General features: G+C 40.2%; 1 protein-coding gene across 3 annotated transcripts in view; it reads right to left on the bottom strand.

Annotated features, from left to right (window-relative positions):
* zbtb46 (zinc finger and BTB domain containing 46) overlaps positions 1 to 26449 on the bottom strand; it is an 89134-nt gene that overhangs the window by 4373 nt on the left and 58312 nt on the right. The window contains exons 4-8 of one of the 3 annotated variants that reach the window (XM_032576276.1): positions 21006 to 21287; positions 10270 to 10598; positions 5530 to 5572; positions 5321 to 5446; positions 712 to 887 (exon numbers count right to left, since the gene is read on the bottom strand). In XM_032576276.1, the coding sequence (XP_032432167.1) occupies positions 712 to 887; positions 5321 to 5446; positions 5530 to 5572; positions 10270 to 10598; positions 21006 to 21287 (956 nt within the window). Of the gene's footprint in view, positions 1 to 711; positions 888 to 1547; positions 5447 to 5529; positions 5573 to 10269; positions 10599 to 21005; positions 21288 to 26449 lie in introns of those variants that run through there. The other 2 variants (XM_032576257.1, XM_032576266.1) reach the window with 2 other exon arrangements.

Below are 26449 nucleotides of genomic sequence, written 5' to 3'. Positions count from 1 at the left end.
AAAATGCACATTTTCTAAGAAAATTTGAAGATTACATAAGTCCATTTTAAAAACTTATTTTTAACGGAAATGTCATTTTATGGCCCATACAATTATGGGGAAGATGTCTAGTAGATCACTGATCAATGAGAAGGGTAAGACACACGGTCATTGCTAAAGAAGCTGCCAGTTTGCAGGATGCGGGTGAAGGCACCAAATCCTAAATGTGTGGGGTCCAGAGTGAAGTTTACACACTCAATGATAATGATTGGGGACTTACTGAGTCACCTGCGAGTGTTGGTCCAATGTGTTTTATCAAAGATAAAATCAGCACAGTTATCAACCTGAAAAATTTAGGAAGCTCCATGGCTCCCTCTGCTGACAAGCTTTATGAGGACGCTGATTTCATCTCATCTTCCAGCAGGACTTGACACCTGCCCACACCATCAAAAGTATCAAAACTCAGCTTAATGACCACATATGAGTGGCTTTAACTTCTCTATCAATTTTTATTGGGCTGATGTAATATTAAAACTATCTAAGAATTAAAATTTGGAGTTTTCATAACTGTAAGCCATAATCATCAAACAGAACAGAAAATATCAATTTTGTTTTTTTAAATTGAATAACAGATTTTTTTTCTTTCTTTCTTTCTTTTTTTTTTTTTTGATGACACATACACACTTGTAACAGGACACCCCTAGGGGGCAACGGCTGCAAGACAGCACTCACCAGCGTGTGCCTCTTCATGTGTTCCCGTCTGGTGAACTTCTTGCCACAAATTTCACATGGGTATGGCCTCTCACCGGTGTGGGATCGCATGTGCCTCTTAAGGATGCACTGGTGCATAGCAGAGAAACTGCAGTATGGGCACTTGAACTTTTTACGGATCACTGTGAAGTCGTTCACTGCAAGGACAGAAAGGAGGGAGGAGAAAAAGAAAAGGAAGGAGCAAAAGATTAGCTTTGAAAGCAAAAAAAAACATGACTTCTCTTTTCAGTTATTGCTTTTAATTATCAGCATGGGCTAGAAATGTAACATCAATTCCCATGGTCATCCCAATCCCAGGCAAAGCTACAGTTGCCCTGGAAACAAGCTCTTCCTCCATGCTAAAGCAATAAAGGCATAGCGATACTATAAACACATGACACTACATTGAGTCTGCCTAAGGTGCTCTAGAAAGTCTCTGGTGTGGACTGCGAGAACACAGACAGAAAGGCAAACACAGACAGCGACAAGAAAATCAGCAACACGATGGAGGGGAAACTGTATTTTACAGTGATGGGGGTTTAAAAGGCACAACACACACTGTGCACATCTACTGTATATACAAAGGAGGGGGTCATCGCTTGTAATTACCTCCATCGGCTTCGGCTCTCGTTAAACATTTGACAGCACATCAAAAAAAAAAGAAAAAAGGAAAGAAAATAGAAGAAAAAACATGCAAGGACAAATAAACCGCACAACAGATTCAGGCTTTCAAATTCTGAAGTAGACGAATTCTCGTGAATGTCAGTGTGCATGTGTGCAAAACACAAATATGGGGGAAAAAAGGAGCTGCAACAAAATTTCAGTTTTCAACCATAATTTAATCACAGCATGAATTCTACATTTTTTTTTATTTTAAAAAAACATACAGATGTCTGAACAGTACATGGGTTTCAAAGATACATTATTCAGCCTAAATCTTCCTGTACTTACAACACTTATTCAAACGCATAGATACCACAACATAACAACTACCTCAGCAGATTTCCCATTCAGTTCCTGAGTTCCATCAACCTGTGACTCCGTTCAGCTGCAAAATGTGCTACCTGGAGATGGGATTTCATAAAGCATTTGGCAGTTGGGAGTTTTCTGTACATTTGCAACAGAAACAGGACAAATTCTCCCATGGGCTCAAGTTTTGCTTTAATAAAGAGCACCTAAAAAGACAATAGCAGGTGAATACCTGAATAATGGGTATCTTATTCAAAGTATGGGTGTATTTAAGAAACCTTTGTTGTAACAAGACAATATGGCAGGAAAAATAGGAAGTGAACACAGTTTTTCTCAGTATATTTGTTTCTAATGCTTCCATAGACATAAAGTTTCAAAGCAGATGTTGATAAAAGTCCTAAGTAATCCACTACCACAAAGAAATACGTCTATGAATTATGTTATAGGAAATAAAGTGAAATAACGCAGGGTAGTTATGATGAAAATAAGCTTTAACAATACACAAAAACCCAAGAAAATAACTAAAACCTCCCATTATTTAGAAAGCAAAAATCCTGCCTATCATTGTCAGAAAATATCAGTTGTTTTGGTCCTAAATGATGACTTATAAAAGGGTTTCTCATTACCAAGGTATCACACAACAAGCTCCAAGACATTACTCTTTCTAAATCTCCTAAAGTTTCAATGTGTACTGTATGGGTTAAAAATCTGGGCGTGGAAAGATTATGACTTTACTGTATTCAAGCCGCATCCTGGTGCTCATTGCAAGACAAAATCATTGCAAGACAAAATCAGAAGAACAATCAGAATTGTCTAAGGGCCAGGAGTCACTTACAGGGAACTTTAGAAAGACCAAAAACAAAAAGGCAAGCACACTACCAAATGGCCACTGTGCACACTCACTGACACTCACTGCACAAGACTCCATTGTTGGAGAAAAAACAATTCAAAGCTCTATCAAAATTAGCAGCAGAACATGTGGACAAGCTAATGAAATAATATAGTTTGGTCATATGGGACTAAAATGACCCTCTTTGGATGTCACTGCACCCAGTGTGTTTGGAGATGGAATGATGCTAAACTTCACCACAAAAACTCTGCACCAACAGTGATGTTTAAAGGTGCGTATGTCATGTGATGGTTTTCAAAATACAGCAGACTTCTTACAGTTGAAGGAAGGATAGATTACCGAGACATCCTTTGTAAGGATGTCTCACTTCAGAATCCTGAAGTGAGTGGGTTTTTATGTCCTACAATGTTCCCAAACACACAACAATAATAACTTAAAATCCACAGAGAGCTTCTAGATTGGTCCAGTTAATTACTTGACTTGTATACAATTTATCTGTGGACAGAACTAAAGTGCATAAAAACCTCCTGAAGATTTGAAGCCAGCTTTTGTTGAACTAAGGGTCAAAATTACACCAGAGTGACACGTGCCACTAGTTTTTCTAAAAAGATGTCCTCAAGATGTTATTACCAAAAACGTTTTCATAGTAAATACTCGATGCATTTCAGTAAACATGTCTTTGTACTTATAGTAATTCTTTGTCAATCCACTTTATCACACACACATTTTTAAATTCATTTGTGATTCTTTGTATGTGTGTATTGCTTAGGTTGTTACCAACATCTGACATGAATTTCATCTCAATAGCCCAGTGACAAATACATTTACTGAGAAATCAATACTGGGTTTTACTATATTTTGCTGCTCAACTATCGTAAACTCAAAACAAAAGTGTTTTGGCAGAAACTGGTGCGAATTCGCATTAGCAATGATTGTCAAGCTCTTGTTCAGTCCAACTGCTGCTCACCAACACAGCCCTCACTGTCTGCCTTATTATTATTCATATGCGTTTTTCCACTTGTCTCACTTGATTCCCCATTTTCTGCCCCGAGCACACCACAGCGCCATTATCGCTCTGCATCCGTGACATCACTGAGCTCCACTGGTTTAACAGGCCTCTGCCCCTCGGCCCTCACTTCCACTTCAGATGTGGGGGTCAAGAGGTCAAGAGGGGGCCGAAGCCGTGGAGGACCGATTACTGCCCAGGTCCTGCCCTGTTCGGCCACTACGGCACTCACAGATCTGGTTCTAAGAAGGTGGCCGGAATGAAGAGAGAAAATGACACCAACCAACCCCCATCCAAGCTGCTGCTGGCCTATTGTTTTAGCAGGCTTTGTCTTCTTCGGCACATCCTCTCCATCTGTGCTCATCTGACAGCTTCTGACTCAATATAGTCACGTCAGAGCGACTGCTGTGAGTCCATCTTAACTGGACCTATCACAGGATTTTTAGAAATTATCTTCCTATTCTATATAATAGTGACTCAGGTGCAAAACGTCTTATTTTCTTCTCTTTTTGCAATCCTGTAAAGTTCCTGCAGGTGGTGTGGTTGTTTGGGCTTCAACCCACTATGCCTGACAGGTATGGGTTCTGTTTTAACGTCTTTGTGCTGTAATGCATGGGTGGACACAAAGATTGAGATCTCTCTGCCTAAAAAGGAGATGAAAGCGCAGTCACAGTGGTGACTGGCGACGGAGAACCAGACAAGTGGTTAAAGTTGAGGAAGTGAAAATACACCCCCTGTCTCTTGGCTCGGCACAGAAGTGAAAAGTTATTCACCTGGTTTATGGGTTCAGATAGTTCTTACTAAAACTATTCAAACATTGCATAAATTATGGGTCAAAAGTTTAATGGGTGTTCCATTGGATTCATTTTGCATAGCAATTGTGCACTTCTGACAAATTGTCATAAGTTTAAATGGGTTATTATTACATAATACTAATGGCATGATATTTAACAAGGTGTAAAAAAAGTGCTCCACACTTTTGATCATAAGGAATTCTTCCATTCTGAGAGAATAACACCACAAAGCATTTTTGGCATGAATGTGAAATGCAAGTGAAGGTATAATTCTAACTACAAATGGGTATGAGTGACTCTACAGGCCTTCCACGTCGATACTGCCATTGTAATTGTCAACTTTCAGGTGTTGGTTTAGCCGCCACAGCGGGTCTGTAAGCCCACCCTGAGACATTTCCATTCCAGTGCTGCCTCCCAGTATGGCTCCTGGCACTAAGGCCACCTGGCAGCACACTTTAACGTGCGTTGCCAGGTTCTTCTGGGTGCTAAAAGCCTTGGCACAGGCTGGGCAGGTGTGCCCTCTCTCTTTGGAGTGCACAGAGGACAGGTGCCGGTGCAGGTCTGTGCGATCCCGAAAGTGCTTCAGGCAGTACACGCATTGCATCAGCTTCTTCTTAAAGTGGATGGTCTTCTCGTGACGGTCCGCATTGGATTTGAGGGTGAAGCTGGCGGGGCAGTGGGAGCAGAAGTAGCGGGCTGGAACGGGCTCACCCACTCCGGGGCGGTAGAGAGACTGGCCGAAGAGGGGAGGCTGGGGCTGCGAATGGTGGCGAGGCTGGATTGGCTGGTGGAGAGGACCCGGCATGCCTGGCCAGTCCAGGGACAGGGCCATCAGAGACAGGGTGTGGTGGTACTCGTGTTCCCTGAGATGCTCCAGGCTGCTGAACAGCCGTTTGCACAGGGAGCAGGCGAGTCCCTGTGAGAAGCCACCGTGCTCTGGCAGGACTTTTTCCCCTGATCCAGCCTCCTCACCCAGCGCGAGCGGCCCTTTAGATCCCGTGCCAGGTACGGACACTGACGCAGGCACTGACGAGCCACCAGCACAACTCCCCTCGCCCATCTGATCCCTCTCGACAGGGGACTGGTCACCTTCCAAAGCTGAAATAGCAATGAGTTTAAGTAAGAAACAAAAATGAAACTCCAATTTTGATACATTCTCTATACTAAGTTTTGAACTTTACCTGGGCTGTAGTCTTTCATGTCTTCTCTCTCCTTTATCCTCTCCTGTAAGCACAAAGTATTCCGTTATGCGACACACATTTATGCAATCTGTAAGGAATGTTGTCTGGGCATGCAGAAGGCAGGAAGGGGGTAAAGCTGTGAAAGCAAACCCTTTTTTAAACATGAATAAACCAGATATAAAGAAATGAAAAGTTCAAAAAAGGAAAACATGGTCATAATTATGCAAAAACAGCTTAGTAGAGAGAGAAACAGAGACAGAGCATACAAAAACTGCAGTCATAAAAGAGTTTAAGATACTACGTCATTCTAGGCAGTGACACTGATAAGTAGTGATGTTATTAATGGGAACACTAAGGACTTTTTAAATTAGGTTTGTTGAAAGGCTACCTACAGTCGCTTATTTTAGCATGAGTGTATTACTTGTCCATGAGGTTAAAGCCAACAGCTAGCCAGCGAGGGTCAAAGACGAGGGTTCTAAATATTTTTATATTTCTAAATCAAACACTTTCCAGATTCAAATTTCTCAATTTTTCTGTCAGTTTTGACAACATTCTCAACATTTCATTGCAAAACCTTTAGCTCAGTTATTATTATTTGTACATTTTACAAATTACGAAACAACATGATGACATTTAATTTGACAATGTGGTAAAAGACAATTTAAGTGTCACTGATTTGCTTTGCCCTCTGCAGGTTAAGTTTAAAATCCTCAAGAAAGAAGGTTTAGAGGGAATTTTAAAATTCTGAATGAGTGGGAATTTATTGGTTGATTCTATCAGTAAGTCAAACCCACAACAGCAGTCTATGATTTTGACGAAACATGAGCTTTGGCAAGTCAAACACAAAATAAGCCACTACATATAAATTAATTTTCAAGGCCCTTAATTTTACATACAATTTGGAATTTGATGGGAAGAATAAACCACGGAACATCAAAGTGTCTATGTAAACACTGTTTTATGAACTTAAAAAACTGTGTTCACACAGTTGTTGTGTGTGTAGATTTACATATAAGCTGAGGATTATTTACACATAAAACAGAGACAGGTGGTGGTGCAGCACCAATGATCTTCCTGTGTGAAACACAGAACAAAGCATGTAAAGAGTTTCTGGTCAGAGCAGCGACCTTGCAGAAAAGCACAACCGTGTAAAAATCAATAAAACAGTGTTACCTTAAAGCACAAGAATAATTTAGTTTTTCACCTTTACATTATACAGTTACTCTGACTGACAATGCTTTACATGTTCTGCTCTTTCTAAAGTTGCAGCTATTGAATATTTTAATAATCAAACACTCAAGTAACTGAGCAATCAAATATGCTTGTAGTACACCCGGTGTCCAGATTTTTGTAGATCTTTTGTGGAGTTTGCCTATTTATATTTATGATGACAAAAGAAAAATCAGCAAAAGCTGTGTTCTTGCTTCCCCCCCATCAGAACTGAATCTATATTTAAGATTGGGTGGGATTTGATTACACACTTTTGTCTTTTTGTCTTGTAAAGTGGATTAAAATTAAACTTCTTTTGAATTGATTCTGTGTAAACAAAATGGAATTAACTCAGTAAAATGGTGCACAATCCCATGTACATTCAAATCCACCATCTGCAGTCCAATTAGAAATGTATAATCTTGGTTTTATGTCTTTGTTCAAAGATGAGTCGTGAGGATGTCTTGAACATCAACTAACAGGTTTTTGTACTTTCTCACAAAATCTTCCCCAACAGGTATTTAGAGAGTGAACAACCTAAAATTGTTCGATTGTTCCCAATATTTTCGTCCGTGTTGTTTTGGAAAAATATTTGACAACAAAAAAAAACTAACGGCAGGTATGATAATCATAGGATCATAGGAATTTGAAATATAGAGGTGCATCAGCTTGAGATTCTGGTTTTCTCTCGGGTTGGTAGAAAATCTGTATTTACAGGCGCTTAGAGGCACCGGACTGTTCAATCTGAGGGACAGGGAATCTGGGAAACTGTGATAGTTTCCCAGAGTGGGGAAAGCAGTGAATTTAAAACGCTTCCCTCAGTATTTTTAGAAATTGAATCATTTGAGGTATAGTTTCAGAAGGATATTTCCATGCATATTTCTCACAGGAAGATCACTTTTGGCACCCCACCTGCCACCTTCATTAACCATGCAAAAGAGTTATTGGTTCTGGTGAAGATCATCATCAAATGATTTTACCACATTACCACAGCTTAACAGTTCAATATACAGTATATCATTTTCATTAAACCTCTGGGATGTTTTTTTTTTTTTTTTTTAAAGACTAGAATTATTTAAGATATTAAAAATTAGCTTTGGTTTTGCATCCCTTGTGCAAGTCATTAGCTTTAGGCCGCAGGACCAAATAAAATTGACACTTAATGAACTTTCCGAGAGAGGTATCTACTGCAGGTCACCTACATCTCACTTCAAAAGTCCAAAACTCTCCATTTAATCCAGGGATGGGAAACTACAATCCTCAAGTGTCGAGGTTCTGCGTGATTTCTATCCATGCTTCAAACGATTAAATTACTTCCATGCATGTCTTTAAGTTCTAAAGAAGCCTTGTAATGAACCATTTGATTCTGATGTGTTGAAACAAGAAGAACTAGAAAAGATGCAGGATAACAACACTTAAGAACTGATTTTTTAATACCATCTAACTAAAGCTCACAGATCTTTTGAGGTCTCAGTAAGGTGCAGCCAAAACCCATCTCATCCCTTCTGCACCAGAGTAAAACTCTACCCCCGTCTATCCACACCATACCCGTGCCATTCCTTCACCCCCGCCTATTTACTCAGCTCCTTCACTCTTCCTCCTCCTCCTCCTCCTCTCTAAGAACAGAACACCATGCACTGGGCAAACAGATGGCTTGTCCGTAGAGATAGGAAGGCTTGTTGGGAGGCAGGTCCACTGAAATCAAATGCTGCTCCTAAATGCTTGCACGCACGCACACAAACTGGCACAACACACACACACACGCCCACCCCTCTCCACATACACACAGAAACACTCACACACACCTACACACACACACAGCAGAACAAACAATTTCCTGAGCCACAAGACCAAACCTCTCTTTGTCTTCTAGTATTGATTCTACTCGGTCTCATCACACTACCTTTGCCCGTTATCTGCTATCTCTGGGCGCATGCTGCCATTGTGACTAAAGGTGTCATCTCTGATGTAACCACTATAAACTGCATTATCTCTAATGCCATGCAAAGACTCCTTGCTTCAAGGCAAACTTGGGTCTAGCTATATTAAAAGACTGCCTGAGAAAGGAGACTAGAGGGAAGGGTGACAGGGATCTGAAAGAAACTGAGAGTAAAAAGCATAAAAGAAAGGCGAAAAAAACAGGCAGCTTTGTTAACTTCAGTGCAGCAGGAAATGTAGCATATTCACACAAGAAAGACAGACAGAAAAGGGCTGAATGAGATATAGAGATGCAACATGATGAAAAATTACCCCACATCAACTTTCATTTTTTTTGCACCTCTCAACGAGGCATGGGCCGGTAAGAGATTCTCATGGTATGATAACCTGACGTTAAAGAGCCACTAATTCACAGTTCTGTTGTACTGACACAAAAATACTGTAATTGTTTTTGTTATGGACAGAAAACTACAATGTTACCTAATGGACTGTTTATATCTACGCATAGCTCAGTGTTCTGCTGGTAAAGATTGAGTTGCAGGTTTTACAGGTTTAGGAAGGGAACCTGGACATTCCTCTCCATCTTGATTTGGTGGGATCCCGAGGCGTCCCAGGGAAACATGGTATCTCTAATGAGTTCTTTGTGTGCCACGTGGTTTCCTCCCAGTACGACGTCTCAAGATAACCTCCAAAGGGAGGCATCCTGATTAGATACCTGAATCACCTCAAGTGACTCCTTTCAGTGTGCAGCTCAGAACACTTCACCCTATTGCGAAGTCTGAGATCAGCAACCTAGTGGGGAAACTTTATTCAACCACTTTTTTCCTGGGTCTCATTTGTCTGCATCTCATGTCTATAGGTGCGTGCCAAAAAGTAGACAAACAGGAAATTAGAGAGCTTTGCTTTATCGCTCCTCCCTCTTTCCACCCTGACAGACTGGGACCTCAGTAATGTAAAATCGTCACCAATGCTCCTGCTCCACCCAATCTTCTTCCAAAGACAAGATACTCCTCACCTTGAAGCTTCAGTTAGTAACTTTTCCATCAGCCCTTTTCAAGTGTTTATTGTGCAAAATATTATGCTGTTCTTCTCTTTGATGTGACTATAACAAGCATTATGTCAAATTAATAGGCAGCTAAAGCTCCTTTAGTGTTCACGCCATCACTAACTGTTCTTAAAAAATATTTCTTTGCTGAGTTTGTCTTTGTTGTAGCTAAGAAAAAAGTGTGATATGCTTCTTTCAGCCAGCTTACAGGCAGTGTGTGAAAACAGGTGGAGAACAGGGGAACATGGCACTACTTAATGTTCCATAGGAAGGCAATATTTAGCTTGCTTTGGCACTCTTTCTGTAGCATCTAATTTCACTCTAAATCCAAGTAAATATGACAAAAAATGTTCTGAAAAGATATTTAAAAAAAAATACTTATCATACCTTCCCACCAGTAACCGGCCCATGCCTAGTCTCAACCCCCTTGAGTGTGTAGAAGCAGGCTGAAGTTGCCCCCTGGGTGCTAAACTCCTTGTTTCAAACTTTTATCTATCAGGTGGAGTGGCACCCAGTGAGCAGCCTGACCCTTAGCTCGGTGTGCTTACCTCCGGCAAGACGGAGGGCTCTGTGCCCTCGGGAGCCTCTTCTACTTCCATGTCCAGTCCTTCTGAGTGGAGGGGTGTTGCCCCGGCCCGCAGCCCAGGGGCCTCCAGGGGCCGAGGCTCGGGTAGATGCAGTGGTGTGGGCGGAGAGGGTGGGCAGTATGCTGATGTTGATGATGGCAGATGGGGTGGTGGTGGTGGTGGTGGTGATGGTGGTAGATGAGGAGGAAGAAGAGGAAGAGGAGGAGAGGAACCAGCGCCCTGTTTGTTATGAACAGCGGCCCCCGTGGCCCCTGGCCGGAGTGCGCTGCAGTAGTTGTTGGAGCGGAGCCCTGAGGAGCACAGGAAACGAGTCTCACCCACCCACTCACGTACAACTGCAACCCTGCTAGCAGCTGGGCCACCAGAACACAACGGGAGAGAGTGGGCAGGGGGGCACACAGAGGCTGCCAGTGCTACACTATCAAACACTGCAGAGAGGGGGAGGAAGAAAAACTCAAAAGTTTCACTTTCCACCATCTGAGGGGAAAGGGTTAGGACTTTTCTTCTCTCTTTCTCTCTCCCTTTTTTTTTCCTTTGCTCCTCTGCTCTCCTTCTCCTTCCACCCACATGTGTGCACAGAGGATGGCAGCATGTGTGTGTTTTGGGAGAGCATGTGCATGTGTTTGTGTGCGGCAGTGAAATGCTTATAAGGAGAGAGGGCTTGAGGATCCTCTGTAGCGTGGAGGGAAATAGTTTTGGAGAGGAGCCATCTTGCAGCTCAGTTGAACACTTTTTGTACAAGCTGGGCAAAGGATGACTACAAGAAGCATGTAAGATGTTTACCAGCAACAAGTGAAGGCACGCTGGTTGGAGAATTTGAAATTTCAGTTCACACACATGCGTTTCTGCTACATTAATATCACCGTTAGCTCACAGCACAAGTGAAACTCTTTCTTTCTCTTGTAACAAGATAATCTGTTGCAAGTTGTCTTACAGTATGTTTGTGTTTGGGGGGAACGTCTCCAGAGTTATGCAGTGGGTTAGCCATTCACTGCCCTCCTCTGCACAATGGATAGAATCACACATACATGAGGTTTGATTCCTGGAATGTTAAACTACCACGCCTGACACTCCCCACTCCCACTGAATGAGAACACACACAAGAGTTGAAATCCCTGTCCTCCTCCTCGCCCACCCCAGCAGAGGCAGAGGGAAAAACCTTAGGAGCGTGAAAGAGGAAGTGGAGGCGGAGAGTAAACGAATGAGCTACAGGTGAGGCAGAGCAGCTCATTAACTAATGGCGTTCTGGCAGAAGACACCTGTCAGACGCGTTATTATGGAATAACTCTGTTAGCTGGCTCTAACGGCGTCTGAGTTTTACTGAGTTAAGACAAACTTAGGTTGTGGCGTGACCATCTAATTGGACTGCTGTCCTGGTATAAATATACAAGCATTTCAGGGGAATCCATTTATTGACAGAAGTGTGTCAGCTACATTAGTTAGTAGCACGCCGTCCTTTTATCTTTCTATTCCATCTTCCTTAGTTTCCCAGTGTATGGTTGTTGATTTTTTTTTTTTCAGGTGAACTACATTGTTTATATTTGCTTTTAAATTTTCCAACACACTAGGCTTTTCTAATATCACTTAACATTCAAGAAGATTTGGATAAGCATCTTTAATTGAAGTTAGAGGTACTGACAGACATAAAACCATACAATAAGATATAGTCCAAATGTAAATATAGTAAAACTCACATTTCTATTTTCATTTATTTAAATATACATTTAACCACAAGTTTACATAAGGTTTCAAATTTATTAATGTTTACAAATATTTTTTTTTTCCCTCACTGTGACATCAGACCAAACTGTTCTTGTTTTAGGTTAGTAATGATACCATAATTATTACTATTTGCCAAATGCCAGAATAAATAGATGGTTTTAAGGGCAGTCTGTGTTAATTTCTGTACCCTGCTGTACACTACGTATTCTGTCTTTAAAAAATACTGCTATTGTTTAAAGACAGAATATTTGTGAAAACTTAGATCATGGTAATATCATGGCATTTGAAGTTTCTGATGAGCTCATTAACAACATTTGAGTAAAACAATGACACCACTGTGGATGAATGCTGAGTCAAAACCAAAAACATATTTGAGATATTTGGATACTTGTTGTCCTTTACAAATCTGGTAAACCCTCGGGTGTTTTTAATGCCTGAAAGTTAAATATTCATTTGTTCAAACACTTATAGCAAGTATAAACAGTGTGGGAATGTCCAGCTGTCATATTGTATCCAGGAGATGGGCATGTTGTGGTGTGAAAAGTGCATCTAAAACCCAGAACAAAAGCAAAATACATTGTAAAGAGGTTGGCTGAAGTTGGTGTCATTATCCACAAGGAAACATTGAGTTTTGTACCAAAATGGGTTGAAAGCCCACTCGGGGAGGAAGAAGTCATGACCCCAACAGCAACATAAAAAAGCCAGATTTCAGCTTGCAAAGGCGCACAACAATGGATACCTTTAATTTGTGGCCTCTGGTATTTGGCCACTATGACAATTATTACATTTGGAAGAAAAAGGAAGTTCTCAAGCTGAAGAACACCATCCTAAGTGACAAATACAAGGGCGGCAGCATTAAGTTGTGTTGTTTTTTGTTTTTTTTAAGGTTTTATTGGCTCTAGTGGCCTTTATTTGATAGTGAATTGACAGGAAGGTGGGTAATGGGAGACGGGGGAAGACATGCGGCAAAGGCCACCTGGCCAGGAATCAAACTTGCGACAGCCGCGCTGAGGACTAAGAACTTCACACGTGGGCTGTTCTTAACCCCTGTGCCACCACAGCACCCCCATGTTGTGTTGATTTTTTTTTTATTGCAAGTGCGCTTCATTGAATAGATGGCATCATAAGGAAAGAACATTTTGTGTAAATATTAAGGCAATATCACAAGACATCAGTCAAGCGACGCTACGAGTTACAGCTTTTCACAAATAGACATGTAAATGGATAACTAGCCTAAGTATACAAGCAAGGTAACTACAAAGCAGCTTATGGCCAATAAAGTTAATATTTTGGAGTATACATGCCAATGCCCTGATGTCTTTTCCATTTGTTGAAATATCTTCAGGATGTTTTTTTGAGGGCAAAAAAATATATTTTCCTTGGATTTTACTATTGTTATGTACATCATTCAATTTAGCCCTTTGCTGATTATTTATAATCTTAGGGTTCATTTTTATCAGGTCAATGCAACTTTGGCTTTTTATGTCTACATCCAGCATCTGCCCATCAACATAACAATCACTGTTTCCTTTAACCCAGTTTAGGTAATCAGTACTTTTTTTCTCTAAATAGTGCTTGTCCATTTGTTTGTTTGACAATGCCTCCTGTTTGAACTTTGTGTTAATCACTTTGTTTTGAACTTCACCATGTGTGAGGTCCATCAGTCTTTTAAAAAGACTGATGGATTTCTCACAAATTTCAGATTTTTCAGAAATCTGGCAAGCTTTAAAGAATAGTGATCACACCAAAGTGACTTACTGCATGGAAAAATAGAGGTGATAACAAAAAAAAATCTATTCCATGTGACTATAGGCTGAAGGAGCAAGCTGACCTTGTAAGAACCTGTTTCCTTTACTCCATCTGCCACTAAAATGGGGTCAAGACTTATACGGTTCTAAGCTTTAGAAAAGCAGCTCCCTTAAGTTGAATATCCTAACTAATTACCTAAAACTTCATAAGTTTGTTAGTAGAAAAAAGGCTTAATGACATCTTGTTAGCAATGACCCTTTTGAAAGTTTATTCTCTTTCAGAGTTTTGAAAATTAATGTAAAGTAACTAAAACTGTGCAGTTTGGAGGTACATTTCCGTTCTGATGTCATGCTACTTTCCAATTCATCAACTTTCTACTTCATTTATGTGAGCACTTCAAAGATTTGTTACTGTTACCTGATTTTTGATTTTGTTTAGAACACAACAGTGGATCACATTATGGCATAAATCATTATTATGTCGAACGAAATTCTATTGCTATTTTCAAGCATCTTTACAAAAACCCAGATAACAAAAGTCATTTGAATGTTGAGTAGCCAGGAAGCATAGGCTACCACATTTCAAACCACTCTTTGGATAATCAACTGAGCACCAACAGCTCCACACATCAGAGTTAACTTAAAGCATAGTATAATGCTTTAAGCTCTGAAGCAGAAAAATGAGGACCAACCACACAAAGTAATACGTTTGGTTTTGTTGTTAAGTGATCATTATTAAAATAAGTCGGCACATTATTAGTAACTGTCAGTTACTTAAAACCAGTATGTTTTTTAGCTCATGTGGGTCAGCAAGCCCTAACCTTTAGCTAACTATGATATGTGAAGGGTAGCTTTTATGTTATGTCCCAGGCTACATCCCTGTAGCCCCAGAATTTGGACACATCCACTGTAACTAGGCTGCAGCAAGGCTTTTGTTTTAGATGAGCAACCTGAATTTCTCCACCTGAATTTTGATCTCCTTTGAATTTTCATTACAACGGCTATAGAAAGAACTGGCAATCACAATTGAGATACTACAGTTATGTGAATGAGAATCAGTTGTGCAAACTATCTTTATTACTAGTCTTAATTAAATTCACACAAGCAAAGATCAAATCTCTCTAAATGTTATAACTAGAGGTCAGGTACAATTTCTTCTAAAAGCATATTTGTTCTCTTCATGTTACCTTTACTGGGATATTGTCACTTCTTTGTAAATTAAGGCATAACCGTTTTCTCACCTTTGCTTTGAAAAAATACCTCTTATCATTACTAATATTATAAAGAACTTTTGCTGTGAATCATTTGCCTGGGAAGTGGAAACTCAGATACGGAGTGATATTTCACCCAACACTGAATTTTTTCAGTCATTGTACTAGTGGGCTTAATGTTAGAAATACCAATCAACAAGGATATAGTTCTCTGCATTTTCATGTATATCTGTCTGTGAATATGTTCCCAAATAATTATAAGTCTGATTGATTAAGTGAGATACAAGCTGTGAAAAGTGAAAATAAGAATCTAATGACTAAAATGTTTACAAAGTCTTTATTGTGGGATACATACACTTTATAATGGATTTTGGGGTTGAGATGGGTGAGAAACCTCCCCAAATCTAGATAGTTTCAGGTAATTATTCTGACCAATTCTGACTTCCTGTAACTGCAGCCAAGTCCCAGAACCTTTGAAAAGTTTAAATAAAAAGCACAGAACTTAAAACATATCCAAGACTTTTCAGAATCAATATCTTCCTACTGGTATCAAAACTAAAAGCTACAGCTCCTCCTGTCGGTTTGCATTTAAAAAGAGGATAGGAAGGTGTGACTCAGAAGGTGGAGCAAAATTTTATTCACCAAAATACATTCAGAAAATCTTCGTGAAAGCACCTGCTTTACAGGCAACATTGTCCGTGCTGAGTCAATTTGAAAAAGTTGATGTGAAATGATGAGAGTTGACAGTTTAGAGAAAAGTTCAATATTGTCAGTATGATCTCTGCAGTTAATTGGATGTTCTTTGCAGCCTGTACACAGTGGCAGTGTGGACAGGTGCTCCGGGATGGTCCGACACGATCCATTGTTAGACATTGACTGCCTGACACACAGACGGGTAGTGGGGCTAAATCCCAATGATCCTAATTGGATTTTAGAGACTGATTGACATGCAGTCCGGTTCCACTGTATTTTTGGCATTCCACATGCAAGGAGGATCTAGTCCATGTCCCATGCAAAGAATAGTAAATACAAGGGGCTTTGTGTCGGAATCCCATGTAATGTCAACAAGGTGGCGGCTGGCTCAGATTAGAAAGAATTAAATGGAACACAAACTGTTTTTGTCAAATTTTGTGTGTTTTTGTATATATTTAGTGCATGAACCACACAAGAAGGTGACTTTATGGAAAAATAAGAGCAACAGAAGCTCTGCATCAAGGCCTTTTGCAAAATTTCCTGGTCTCTCTTGAATCGGCGCAAGTGACCTTGCTGTACCTCCACTCTGCCCAGATCAATACTTTCCCAGGATTTTACAGCAACATGCTTTGATGTTCCCTAGCAGAAGTAAAAAGTGGGGGAAAGGGCCAGAAGCAAATAAAATGAGAAAATGCAGGCTGGGAAGGAGAGTGCAAGGAATGAGTGTTAAGGTGGGGTGAAGGAGAAATGTATGGAGGGGAAGAAGGAGAGAAACAGCATGAGAGGGATAAGATGTACATCGGGGGCGAAAGAAGAGAAGACAGGCGAAGGGGCGAATGGAGCTGAATGGATAGAAAGAGGGAGGGAGCAAAGATGGGAATAGTGATCTGTCAAAGCAGGCAGACTTCTCCTCCGCCCAGTAATCTGAGGTACAGTGTTTGTTTATCCTCTGTCCTCATTTAGACACAGGGACAGACCTGGGGTGGGAGGGGAGGCTGTTGGCCATCTCAGCAAGCCCATTTCCCCAACCCCTATTGTGCAGTGAATACAAAATAGTATTTGGCTAACCAAAAAACCCTCCCTGAGGTTTCTTTGGTGACAACTGAAATACAGATACAGGGCTCATTCAGGACACTTTCCCATGCAGGGAACAAATGATTAACATTCTCAGAATTCTCCAAATCTTTTATTCAGATAGTCAAGGCTGACTGTATCTGTAAAGTCTGAAAGCATATCCAAAAGCCTCTACTTGTGTTTTCTGAGGCTGTCTGTGCTGCGACAGCATCTGATTCTCCTCTGTGAGCCAACAGAAACATCTCAATCCCACACACTTAACACTCACACAAAAGAGGTGATGCGAAGGGACACGAGCGCGCGAGCGTGCACGATGACGAGTATGTGTTTTGGTCTATTCAGGCTTGGCCCAGTCTTTTATAGCTTAGGTGAGTGGGGCTCAGCTCAATAGATGCGACTGGGCTCAGAGTTGTACCCTTTCTCATCTTTTCTTCCACTCACAAAAAACAGGGAGAACTCAGGACAAAAGATCCAATTACATGGCAGTAAAAGCAAAAGAAACAAATCCAGAAGTTGAGCTCACAAAATGTGCCCACGCGGACCTGGACTCTAGCAAATACAAGCTCACACCATCATGCACCCACACACACACACACACACACGCCGACAGTTTTATACGCTCCACGAGTAGCAAAGAAAATGGCAAAATAAAGAAAATCTCTTGTTACAGACAAATTACACAGTCTTTCTGCAGGGCATTAATGTATTATTAACACAGATAAATATAAAACGCTTTAGTCAACAATGACTTAAGGAACTAAATTCAACCTTATTACTGATGCAGTATGAAAAGTTAAAAGGAAAAATTTGATTAGTTTATTTTTGATTCAATGTTTTTTCAGTAACAATTTTTAGACGTTTGGAAAGGTTTATTTTTCCTTTTAAATGGTGTGACATTGGTGAGGAAGACGTGTTTGTGAGTCGAGCTGCAGAGTTAACTATGTGGGCTGCATTCATAAAAAACTTGCCAAATCCTCTCTGCCAATGCCAAAATGCTTATTCAGCTATTGACTTTTGTTTGGTGTAATTTAGAACGAGGCAAAAAGACAACTTCAATAATTCATAGAAAAACAGAAAATGTAAAATTCAATAAGACAGTAAATACAGGAGGGTTAACAGGCAAAATGTGGGGCATCATGATTTAAGAATTTTTGTAAGACGGAGTAGAGATTGCAAACAGTTGTGTGAACTTGATTTGCATTATTTTCTGATTATAGTCATATATGCATTTGTAAACAGCACTTTAAATGGTATTTGTGCATTTTTATAGCCGACATTGTCATTATTAATTCACTAAGTCACATTTTTTAAGAGAATTTAGTGCACAGTTTGACAATTTAATCTTACTAGTTATTAATGTGTATTTTAAGTTTGCATTTAAATCAATTCAATCTTAGAAGCAAGCCATTTAATCTGAAAACATATTGTGATAATTACTGAAACCATTCAGTACAGAAAGAAAATGTCATGGTAAAATTTGTTTGTCCGCATCAATCATTTATTGACTAAATAATTAAAGTTTGTAGAAATGAGACATATTGGTAATTTACAACCATATCCACGTGGCAAACATGGGTCTTAGTGATGCATGGGAAAACCATATAAAAATGACAAAAGCCTGGCCCCTCCTTCCCATGCTAATCACTAGCTTGGTCACCAACTGTTGTGGGATGGCATCCTATTCAACCAGCATTTCCCACAAGTCACTCGGCATACTTGTGTTGCTCTGTCACAAAGAACACACCCAAAAAGATCCCACAACTGTTTAATGGCATTGAGAACATGTTATTCCATTCTCTCCACTCCTGGTATACTCTGATATGATCACACCGTCACACTAACTTCATTAATTTGTATTGGCAAAGAGGATTTACCAAGAAAACCACCAACTGAACTCTCCTGCTCAACCCACAAATGCGTTTTCCTTTCAAATACGCCACTGAAAAGGAAATAAACCAGGTTTCGTGATAATTGTCAAGAAGCGTGATACAATGTAGATAATACTAAGTAAATATAAAGATTCTTACATTTTGTGTAAATTATGTATCTAAAATAACTAAAAATAAACTTATTGTACAACTCTACAAAAAACAGATTTAAACTGGTAAGACATACGTGAAGTTGAAATATGTATTTCAAGGACATTTGTCAAGAACAACTTTTTGAAATTACAACATGAGACATGTTTGTGTTTGAAAGATTTTTTTGGATGCATGCAAAAGTTGATGTTTTTAAACATGGCTAAGTGGAGCAATATGAGCTTATGTCAGTCTGAGTGGTTGTTCTGCTGGTTTATTTTGCCTCTGTGAAATTCAGTGGCAGACCCACAGACTGACTACAAAAAAAAACTGTCTCAGAAAATAAAAACACGAAAATTTTCTCGAGACAGCCTTGCAAAATGTTCTCTCACTTAGTCACTGCCGTGTAGCCATGGCATCACACACACACACACGCCAGCACACACATTAAAAACACACATGCATTGAGGTCTAACCTAGTAAACTGGCTCATAGACATTTAGTGCTATTAAGGACAGAAACCACTACATACAATGCCTTGCAACAGTACCATGTCAGTTGTATTTGTTTTTTGTTTTGTCATGTTACAATGGAGCAATTAAAGGAAAAGGAACATGGTGTTCAATTGCTTTTTTTTTCTTCCATAAAACCTTGCAAAGTGTCTCTTGCATTTGTATTCAGTCATCCTGAGTCAATACTTTGTAGTCACCATTCAAGAGTTTTCTCACGTATCATAGGGTTTTTTCCATAACATGTTTGCAATATTCTGAATTTTCTAAGAAGCACATCATTACATTTTAATTTATTGTTTCAGTTGTATTAAATACTGATTTAATAAATAAATATGTGTTGTTTTATTTTCCCACACCTAATACGTTGCTGAATAGAGAAAAAGAGGAAAAGAATAGAATATATATAACATTTAATCCAAATAGAAAACCATCATTTAAGTTAAGGACTAACTCAAAAACAAACTATAAAAAAGAAAAAAAAATTTAAATATCCCTGGGAGGGTTAGAATACAAACAAGAGGACTGGTAACTGCACATTATGCAAAAACACTAACAGGCTTCTTGTTATAGTGCGCCTCTAAATGGGCGCTTATTGTTGTTCTCAAAGAAACGTTAAAAATGAGCTCCATAAAGAAGTCAAGAAAGCTCTTACCATCAACCGTGGTCATTGGTACTACGTCTTTATCTATGATGTTAAAACGTCTCTCTTTTTTTTTTTTTTTTGCTTAATGCCCTCTGATTTATGCAGCCTCAGCACTAATTTTTGGTTGAGATGTTGATGCTGTCTGCAATGCAGTTAGGCTGAATGAGCTGCTATGATAACTTAAGAAGATTTTTCAAGTGTTTATATTTCAAAGCATCACCACATACAGTGAATTTTGCGTCTGTGTCATCATTAACTGGAGTACAGTAATTCCACACCTGACTCCGTTTGGACGGTTTCACTTTCCTCCGTAGGATACCTCTGCCACGATTGTTTCTCTTACAACCATTAACTGGCTCAGCTTAAGAATGAGCAGTAGTGCCCTCTTCTGGATGGTGGCCACACTACAATCCTGAAAGGACGTCTATCTAAGCGAACATTATTTGTTAATGAAATAGAAAAAATTTTTAACCTAATAAACCAATATATACAGTATATGCACTTATACACAACAGGTATATATCCAACAAACATGCATGTGCACACAAATCCATTCACATGACCCCCTCCCCCCAAAAAACATTAGATGCCTATAGTCAACACTCACAAGTTAACACACCCCTAAATCCTTCCAAGAATTAATAGTGTTTAGCTCAATCTACCTTCTAATCAACTTCAATATCTCTGCCAGGGGAAAAAAAGCATTCTAATGTCATGATGCTACTGCCACTATGTATCACTGTGGGAATAGGGTGTTAGGGTGATTTGTTTACGCAAAATTTTATTTAGGAGTGTCAAAGTAAAGGGGGGTAAATACATATGCATGCCACACTTCTTCAAAAAGTTGAAAACCATGTATTCTTTTCCTTCCATGTGACAGGTACTCACTAGTTTGTTTTGGAGTGTCACAGTAAACTTTGCTAATGTAGTAAAAAGCAAAGTAAAGTTTAAAGGATTTTGCAAGGCACTGTATGCTGCATCTGGGGGAACAACATATGCATATACTGAGTTAGACGGTGTGTCTCAGATGTGCGAAACAAGCAGAGTGAGCACAGCTTCTGTAAATAGATACTTACAGGACAGGGAGTGTCCTCCTTTGGGCAGGTACTCATACAGCAAGGGGTTATCATCTCCCATCATCTCAGCCCGCAGCGACAGCAGGCTGTTCTTACTCATCAGCGCTGCCTTCAGATTGGCTACGGATGAGATGCCTCCGCCTCCCCCACCTCCGCTGGCCTCCTCCGATTCGTTGGCGCCCAGGAAGCCCGACTCTGTGGCGAGAGTCTCTTCCTGCTTGAGGAAGAAATCGAGGCGCTCACCGCGGCTGTCTGAGCTGTTGGGTTCGGTCACGTCTGCCCCTGAACAGAAAAAAAGGGAGGTAACAAAGGATGAGTATGCAGATCTGACTCAGTGACTCAAAATGTTTTTAGTGTCTGAAAAAGAAATTTAATAATGTTTGATGTCTCCCAGAGAACACTGATAATTAATTTCAGGGATTACATGCTTCTCTACAGGCTGCAAATCCTGTCACTCTTGACAAAGCGGATGAAAAAGGCATGTTAAAACCCCCAAAACTCTTACAATGTGCTCATGAAGTTGTCACTTTGGCAGTTTAAGGGCTTTGACCTGATGATGGAAAAAACAGCTGAAGTGCAAAATGCAAAATGCAAAAAAAAAAAGAAAAAAGAATAAAATCAACATTTACACAACAGAGGTTTCAGAAGCAAGTACCAAAGCGTCACAGCTCTGATTCATCTCCCTCTCTGCTTGACTCCCTAACATATCTCATCATTACCAGTCAACACTAAAAACAAGGAGATCATAAAGAGACAGTAAGAGAGAGAGAGAGAGAAAAGGCAGACACAGCGTGTCTTGTGTGTTTGTTTCGTCTGCATGTGCGCATTTAACGGCTAACGGCATGTGCGCTGTCAGCCGTAGACATTTTGCTGTAGATCTACGAGGCTGTCAGACAACACTGCTGACAACAGCGCACCAAACACACATGCACACACAAATCTACAGACATACACCGTCTCCTAATTGACATTTACCTGATGCAAGGTTGCTTTCTCTTAGAGGGAGAAAAATACAGAAGACACATCGCTAGCTTAGAGACTTTGAAGGAAAAGATTGTCTACATCTAAAGCAAACAGACATCTGAGCGATAATGCAGATTTGCCTTAAAGGGGGTGGGAAGTGGTGCATAATGATGTGTGACTGCTCCTAACACAAAGCTTCAGAAATCCTGGTATGCAGTGACTTGCAAAAGTATACATACCCCATTGTTTTTAGCATTATAACCACAAACTTTTTCAGTTTTAAAGAAGTGTTTTGGATGAAAGGTGAAATGCCTTCTGCAAAAAAAAAAAGAAAAGAAAACAAGCAATCCAGTTACCCTCTACTTAAGCACTTAGAAAAGTCTGAAAAGTGTGGTGTGCATTTATGTTCAGCACCATTTATTCAATACCTCTGTGTAAAATCCAATTCAAGCAATTGCTTTCAGGGTCCATCTGCTGAAAATAGAAATAGAAAAAAAACAACCTAAGATATGACTGTTTACCTAAATTTACCGCAAATATCCACAGCTCAGGTGGGTTAATCTGTCAAAAGGACAACTATTAGTCATACAAGAGAGGGAAGAAGAAAGACATTGACAGATGTTTGCTGCCATACATAGGACAGAATTGGAAATAGGAGACCGAAATGTTGATCTACATGCACAAATTTAAGTGTAGAGAAACCACACAGTGAAAAAGGTGGTGGTAGCAGCATCATTCTGTGGCGAATGGGAAGCTGGGTGGAGTAAAAATACAGGACAATGCTGGAAGAAAAGCTGCTAGAGGCTGTAAAGCAATTCAAACTCAGGCAGTGATAGTCAGAGCTAAAATGGAACATTTTCATCAATGTGTTAGAATAAAATTCAAACTTAAATCCAACTCAAAATCTGTGGCGAACTTGGAGGCTGATGTGCACAGATGATCTCCTTCCAATCTGAGTTTGAGATTTTTTTTTTTGAGAAGAAGAAGGGCAAACATTTCCGCCTTTAGATGTGTAAAGCTGTTAGAGAATTACAGCCCAAAACGACCTGTGGCTGCAATAGTAGCAGAAGGTGGTTCTTCAAAGTATTAACTCTGGCCTGCTGAATAAAAATACTTCCCACTGTTTTTTAGATTTTTATTGGAGAGCATGTCTAAAATCCTGTGCGATTTTCTCTCGACTGCACAATTATGCATTACTTTTTGCTGGTCTATCACACACAATCCCATTTAAATAAATTGAAATGTGCGGTTGTCACATAACAGACAATTGAAATTTCACTTGCAGCAAACGAGGAATAAATAAAGCGAAGGAAAACACCAGTTTGATGAAGGAGCATGCAAAACAGAAATGAGCAGTGAAGAAAATGAAAACTGTCTCTTCCAACTACGTCGAGCTCGGGCAAAAGTGTCTGCTGTGCAGCTCAGAGCTGCTGTCTACTGCAGGGGGAATCAAGGTGGTCAAGGTGACAGAAACAGTAGTTTGCCTGCACGTCTGGAATACCGATGGGTCTACAGTGTTCACACACACACACACAAAATCTGACATTTTTCATGACACTCAGATCAGTCCTGAGGATGGATATCCTTTCTGTACATAGATTTGAGCAATCTTGAGATCACAATTAGATATAGTCGCTAGAAGAAGAAGATGAGCTGTGACAAATAAGAGTGACATCCATATAAAGTTGTCTGTTCCCCCATTCTACTATCAGACTCATCAGATGATAGGAAAAAAGGAGATGCAGAGCTAAAGCAGAGGAATAGAGAGAAGGCAGATAAAGCAAAAAAAAAATGTAGGGGAGAGAAGAAAGCGGGGGAGTATAGCTAGGGAGGAGGCACAAACAAACATACTTGCATGCATCCACGCACACACACACACACACCCACACACACGCCCGCGCACGCCCACACACACACACACACACACACACACCCCCACCCACACACACACACCCACCCCCACACACGCCCACACACACAACCATCCCACCTGCACTCACACCCACACAAACACACAAAGTTAATTAAGAAGGGGGTGTAGGGGTTGGCGCAAGGGGCACGAGGTGCAGGAATTCATTAGAGCTCTGCCCCCTCCTTCAGTGGGCAGCCCAGCAGCCAAAGGAGTCAATCAATAACATAGATCTGCTGTTGGCCAACAACAACAATACACACACAGAGAGAGCAAAGGGAGGATGACAATTGGAGGGAGAAGATGGGAAGGAGGCAGAGAAAAGAGCATCATCTCTGACCCCCATGTGTCCCACCACTCATCTGTTTATTGGACGACTAAATGAACCCTGACCAGTTTTCTAGCATCTTCGGAAGACGAACATCCACAGATGGAACATGTCGGCCCTCCTCGCAGCCCTGCAGTAACAATGAATCAATCACGAGACGCTCGATTTAGTCTTATGGAATATGGGTCACGTCAGGAATGTCAAACTTGTTTTAAAAAAAGGTGTAAATTTGCAGGTGTTTTACGCAAGAGTGACTGGAAGGGGTCTGTTCTGCAGAAGAATTTATGTTTTTTTAAGAATGCAGGTGAATCTCAATGAAAAAATGCTCTTATTTCAGTTATTTAGTTTAGATGAATCACATACAGAGATGTATGTTTCAATCACAGAAGGTCATCACTTGAAGCTGGATGTTCACAGAATGCTGGATCCAAAGGTTTTAATGGGAAGTTGAATGGAAGAAAAAAGCGTGGTTGGAAAATATATTTATCAAGAGTTTTATGCACAATCACAAGATGTGGACTACAGCATGGAGTCAATGCTCCAAGAGCCCCTACACACATAAATATCCAGGACATGGGCTCCTTGTGTTAACACATTCCTGAACCACAGACACCATCACAAACACCTTAACCTAAGGAGGAAACAGACTGGGCTGCTGCTAGGTTGCCATTTTTCATTCATTTTTAATGTCGCAGAGTGGAGAGGCACACAGTCCAAACTGATTGAGGCTCAATATGAAGTTTCTAGAGTCAGTGATGATTGGGGAGGCGAGGCCTCTGCTGGTTTTGGTTCATGTGAAAAGTCAGCACAGCCAGCTACTGAGATATTTTAGAACACTTTATGAGAAGATTTACTGAATTAATTTACCAGCACACACTGCAAAAAGTACCAATTTATGCAATAATGACCAAGGTATGACTTTACTGGACAGCAAACTCACCTGAGCTACAATGAACAAATCTATGGAGTATTGTCGAGAGAAGGACACCAGAGCAAACTAAAGAAGTTCCAACCAAGTATTGAGTGCATGCACTGTACAGTACATGAACATGCTTTCATGTTTCATGTAAGTGGACATATGTGTGAAGTAAAACATATATTTTATTGGCATGGTGCAATATTCTATTATTCTGAGAACAGAAATTTCTTTTGTATTGGCTATAAGTGTAAGTATGTCACTCTTTGTGTAATAAATCTACATATCAGCCTTTAAACAAACTTTTCAAAGATATTCTAATTTATTGATGTATACCTATAAATAGATACCCACACATCCAAGACTTAGGGTATAATGAAAAAAGATAATTCAGCCAAATGCAAACAGACTTTAAAAACACTTAATCAAAATGTGCCCCGTAATCCCCACTTATTGAGCTTTGACTGGCCTATGCTGATGGTGTTATCCTGAAACAGCCCTCTGCTCAGATAGATAATATCATTTATGGCACCAGAAACAAGTTGCAACTAATCCCGAGGTTCCATCCTATGGATTTCATCATTCCTGCGCCTGGTTTGGTTTTCATCGAGGATTTGCAGACACACAAAATGTGGCGCCTTTCAAACGCAATAGGTTTATCTCGTGTTGTAGAGACACTACGGTTACATCATTCCTTCATGCACAATATGCTCAGTGTCATGAGACAACCTATGAATTTCAATAGCCAGAGATATGCCTTTGAACTACATGGTCAGATCCCCCCCCCAAAAAACAAAGACATTTTCTTCATCATTTTCTTCCCGCTCTCAGTTCCTTTCTTCTGCTTTTACACTGAAGCGGTTTCTGTACAGTGGAAAGAATTTTCATTTTCCCCTTCATAAAAGAGTCCGAATAATTTAGATTTCTGCTTTCTGAAGAGATCCTCCGTTTAATTTGGTTGCCATGGCAGCCCGGCACCCTTGGCTTCAACATTTATGCTAAATAAAACCCCCTTTTTTTAAAAAAAAAAAAAAAAAGGAAAGACAAATATGTAGAAATGGTGGTTCTCTTTGTTAATGCGAGCGACGCTGTAAGCTATGCCAGAGCCGAGCATGAAAAAAAAGGACTGAGACTCGGAATAAAAGATGTGCGTTTGACTGTACTTTATACGTGTTGTGAGGAATACTGAGTTATGGCTAATGGATAGAGGATGCAGTTTTATATGCTGTGGTTGGAAGCTGCACTGTATTTCTCATTGATGTGTGTGTGTGTGGGGGGGGGGGGTGTGAAGGGGTGTGTGTGTCAGGGGTGGTGTGTTGTTACAGTGA

The sequence above is a fragment of the Xiphophorus hellerii genome, chromosome 1 (assembly GCF_003331165.1).
Source record: "Xiphophorus hellerii strain 12219 chromosome 1, Xiphophorus_hellerii-4.1, whole genome shotgun sequence".
In the NCBI taxonomy this organism is placed as follows: Eukaryota; Metazoa; Chordata; class Actinopteri; order Cyprinodontiformes; family Poeciliidae; genus Xiphophorus; species Xiphophorus hellerii.
The sequence above is the reverse complement of the archived record's forward strand: the minus strand, read 5'-3'. Positions and strand labels throughout refer to the sequence as shown.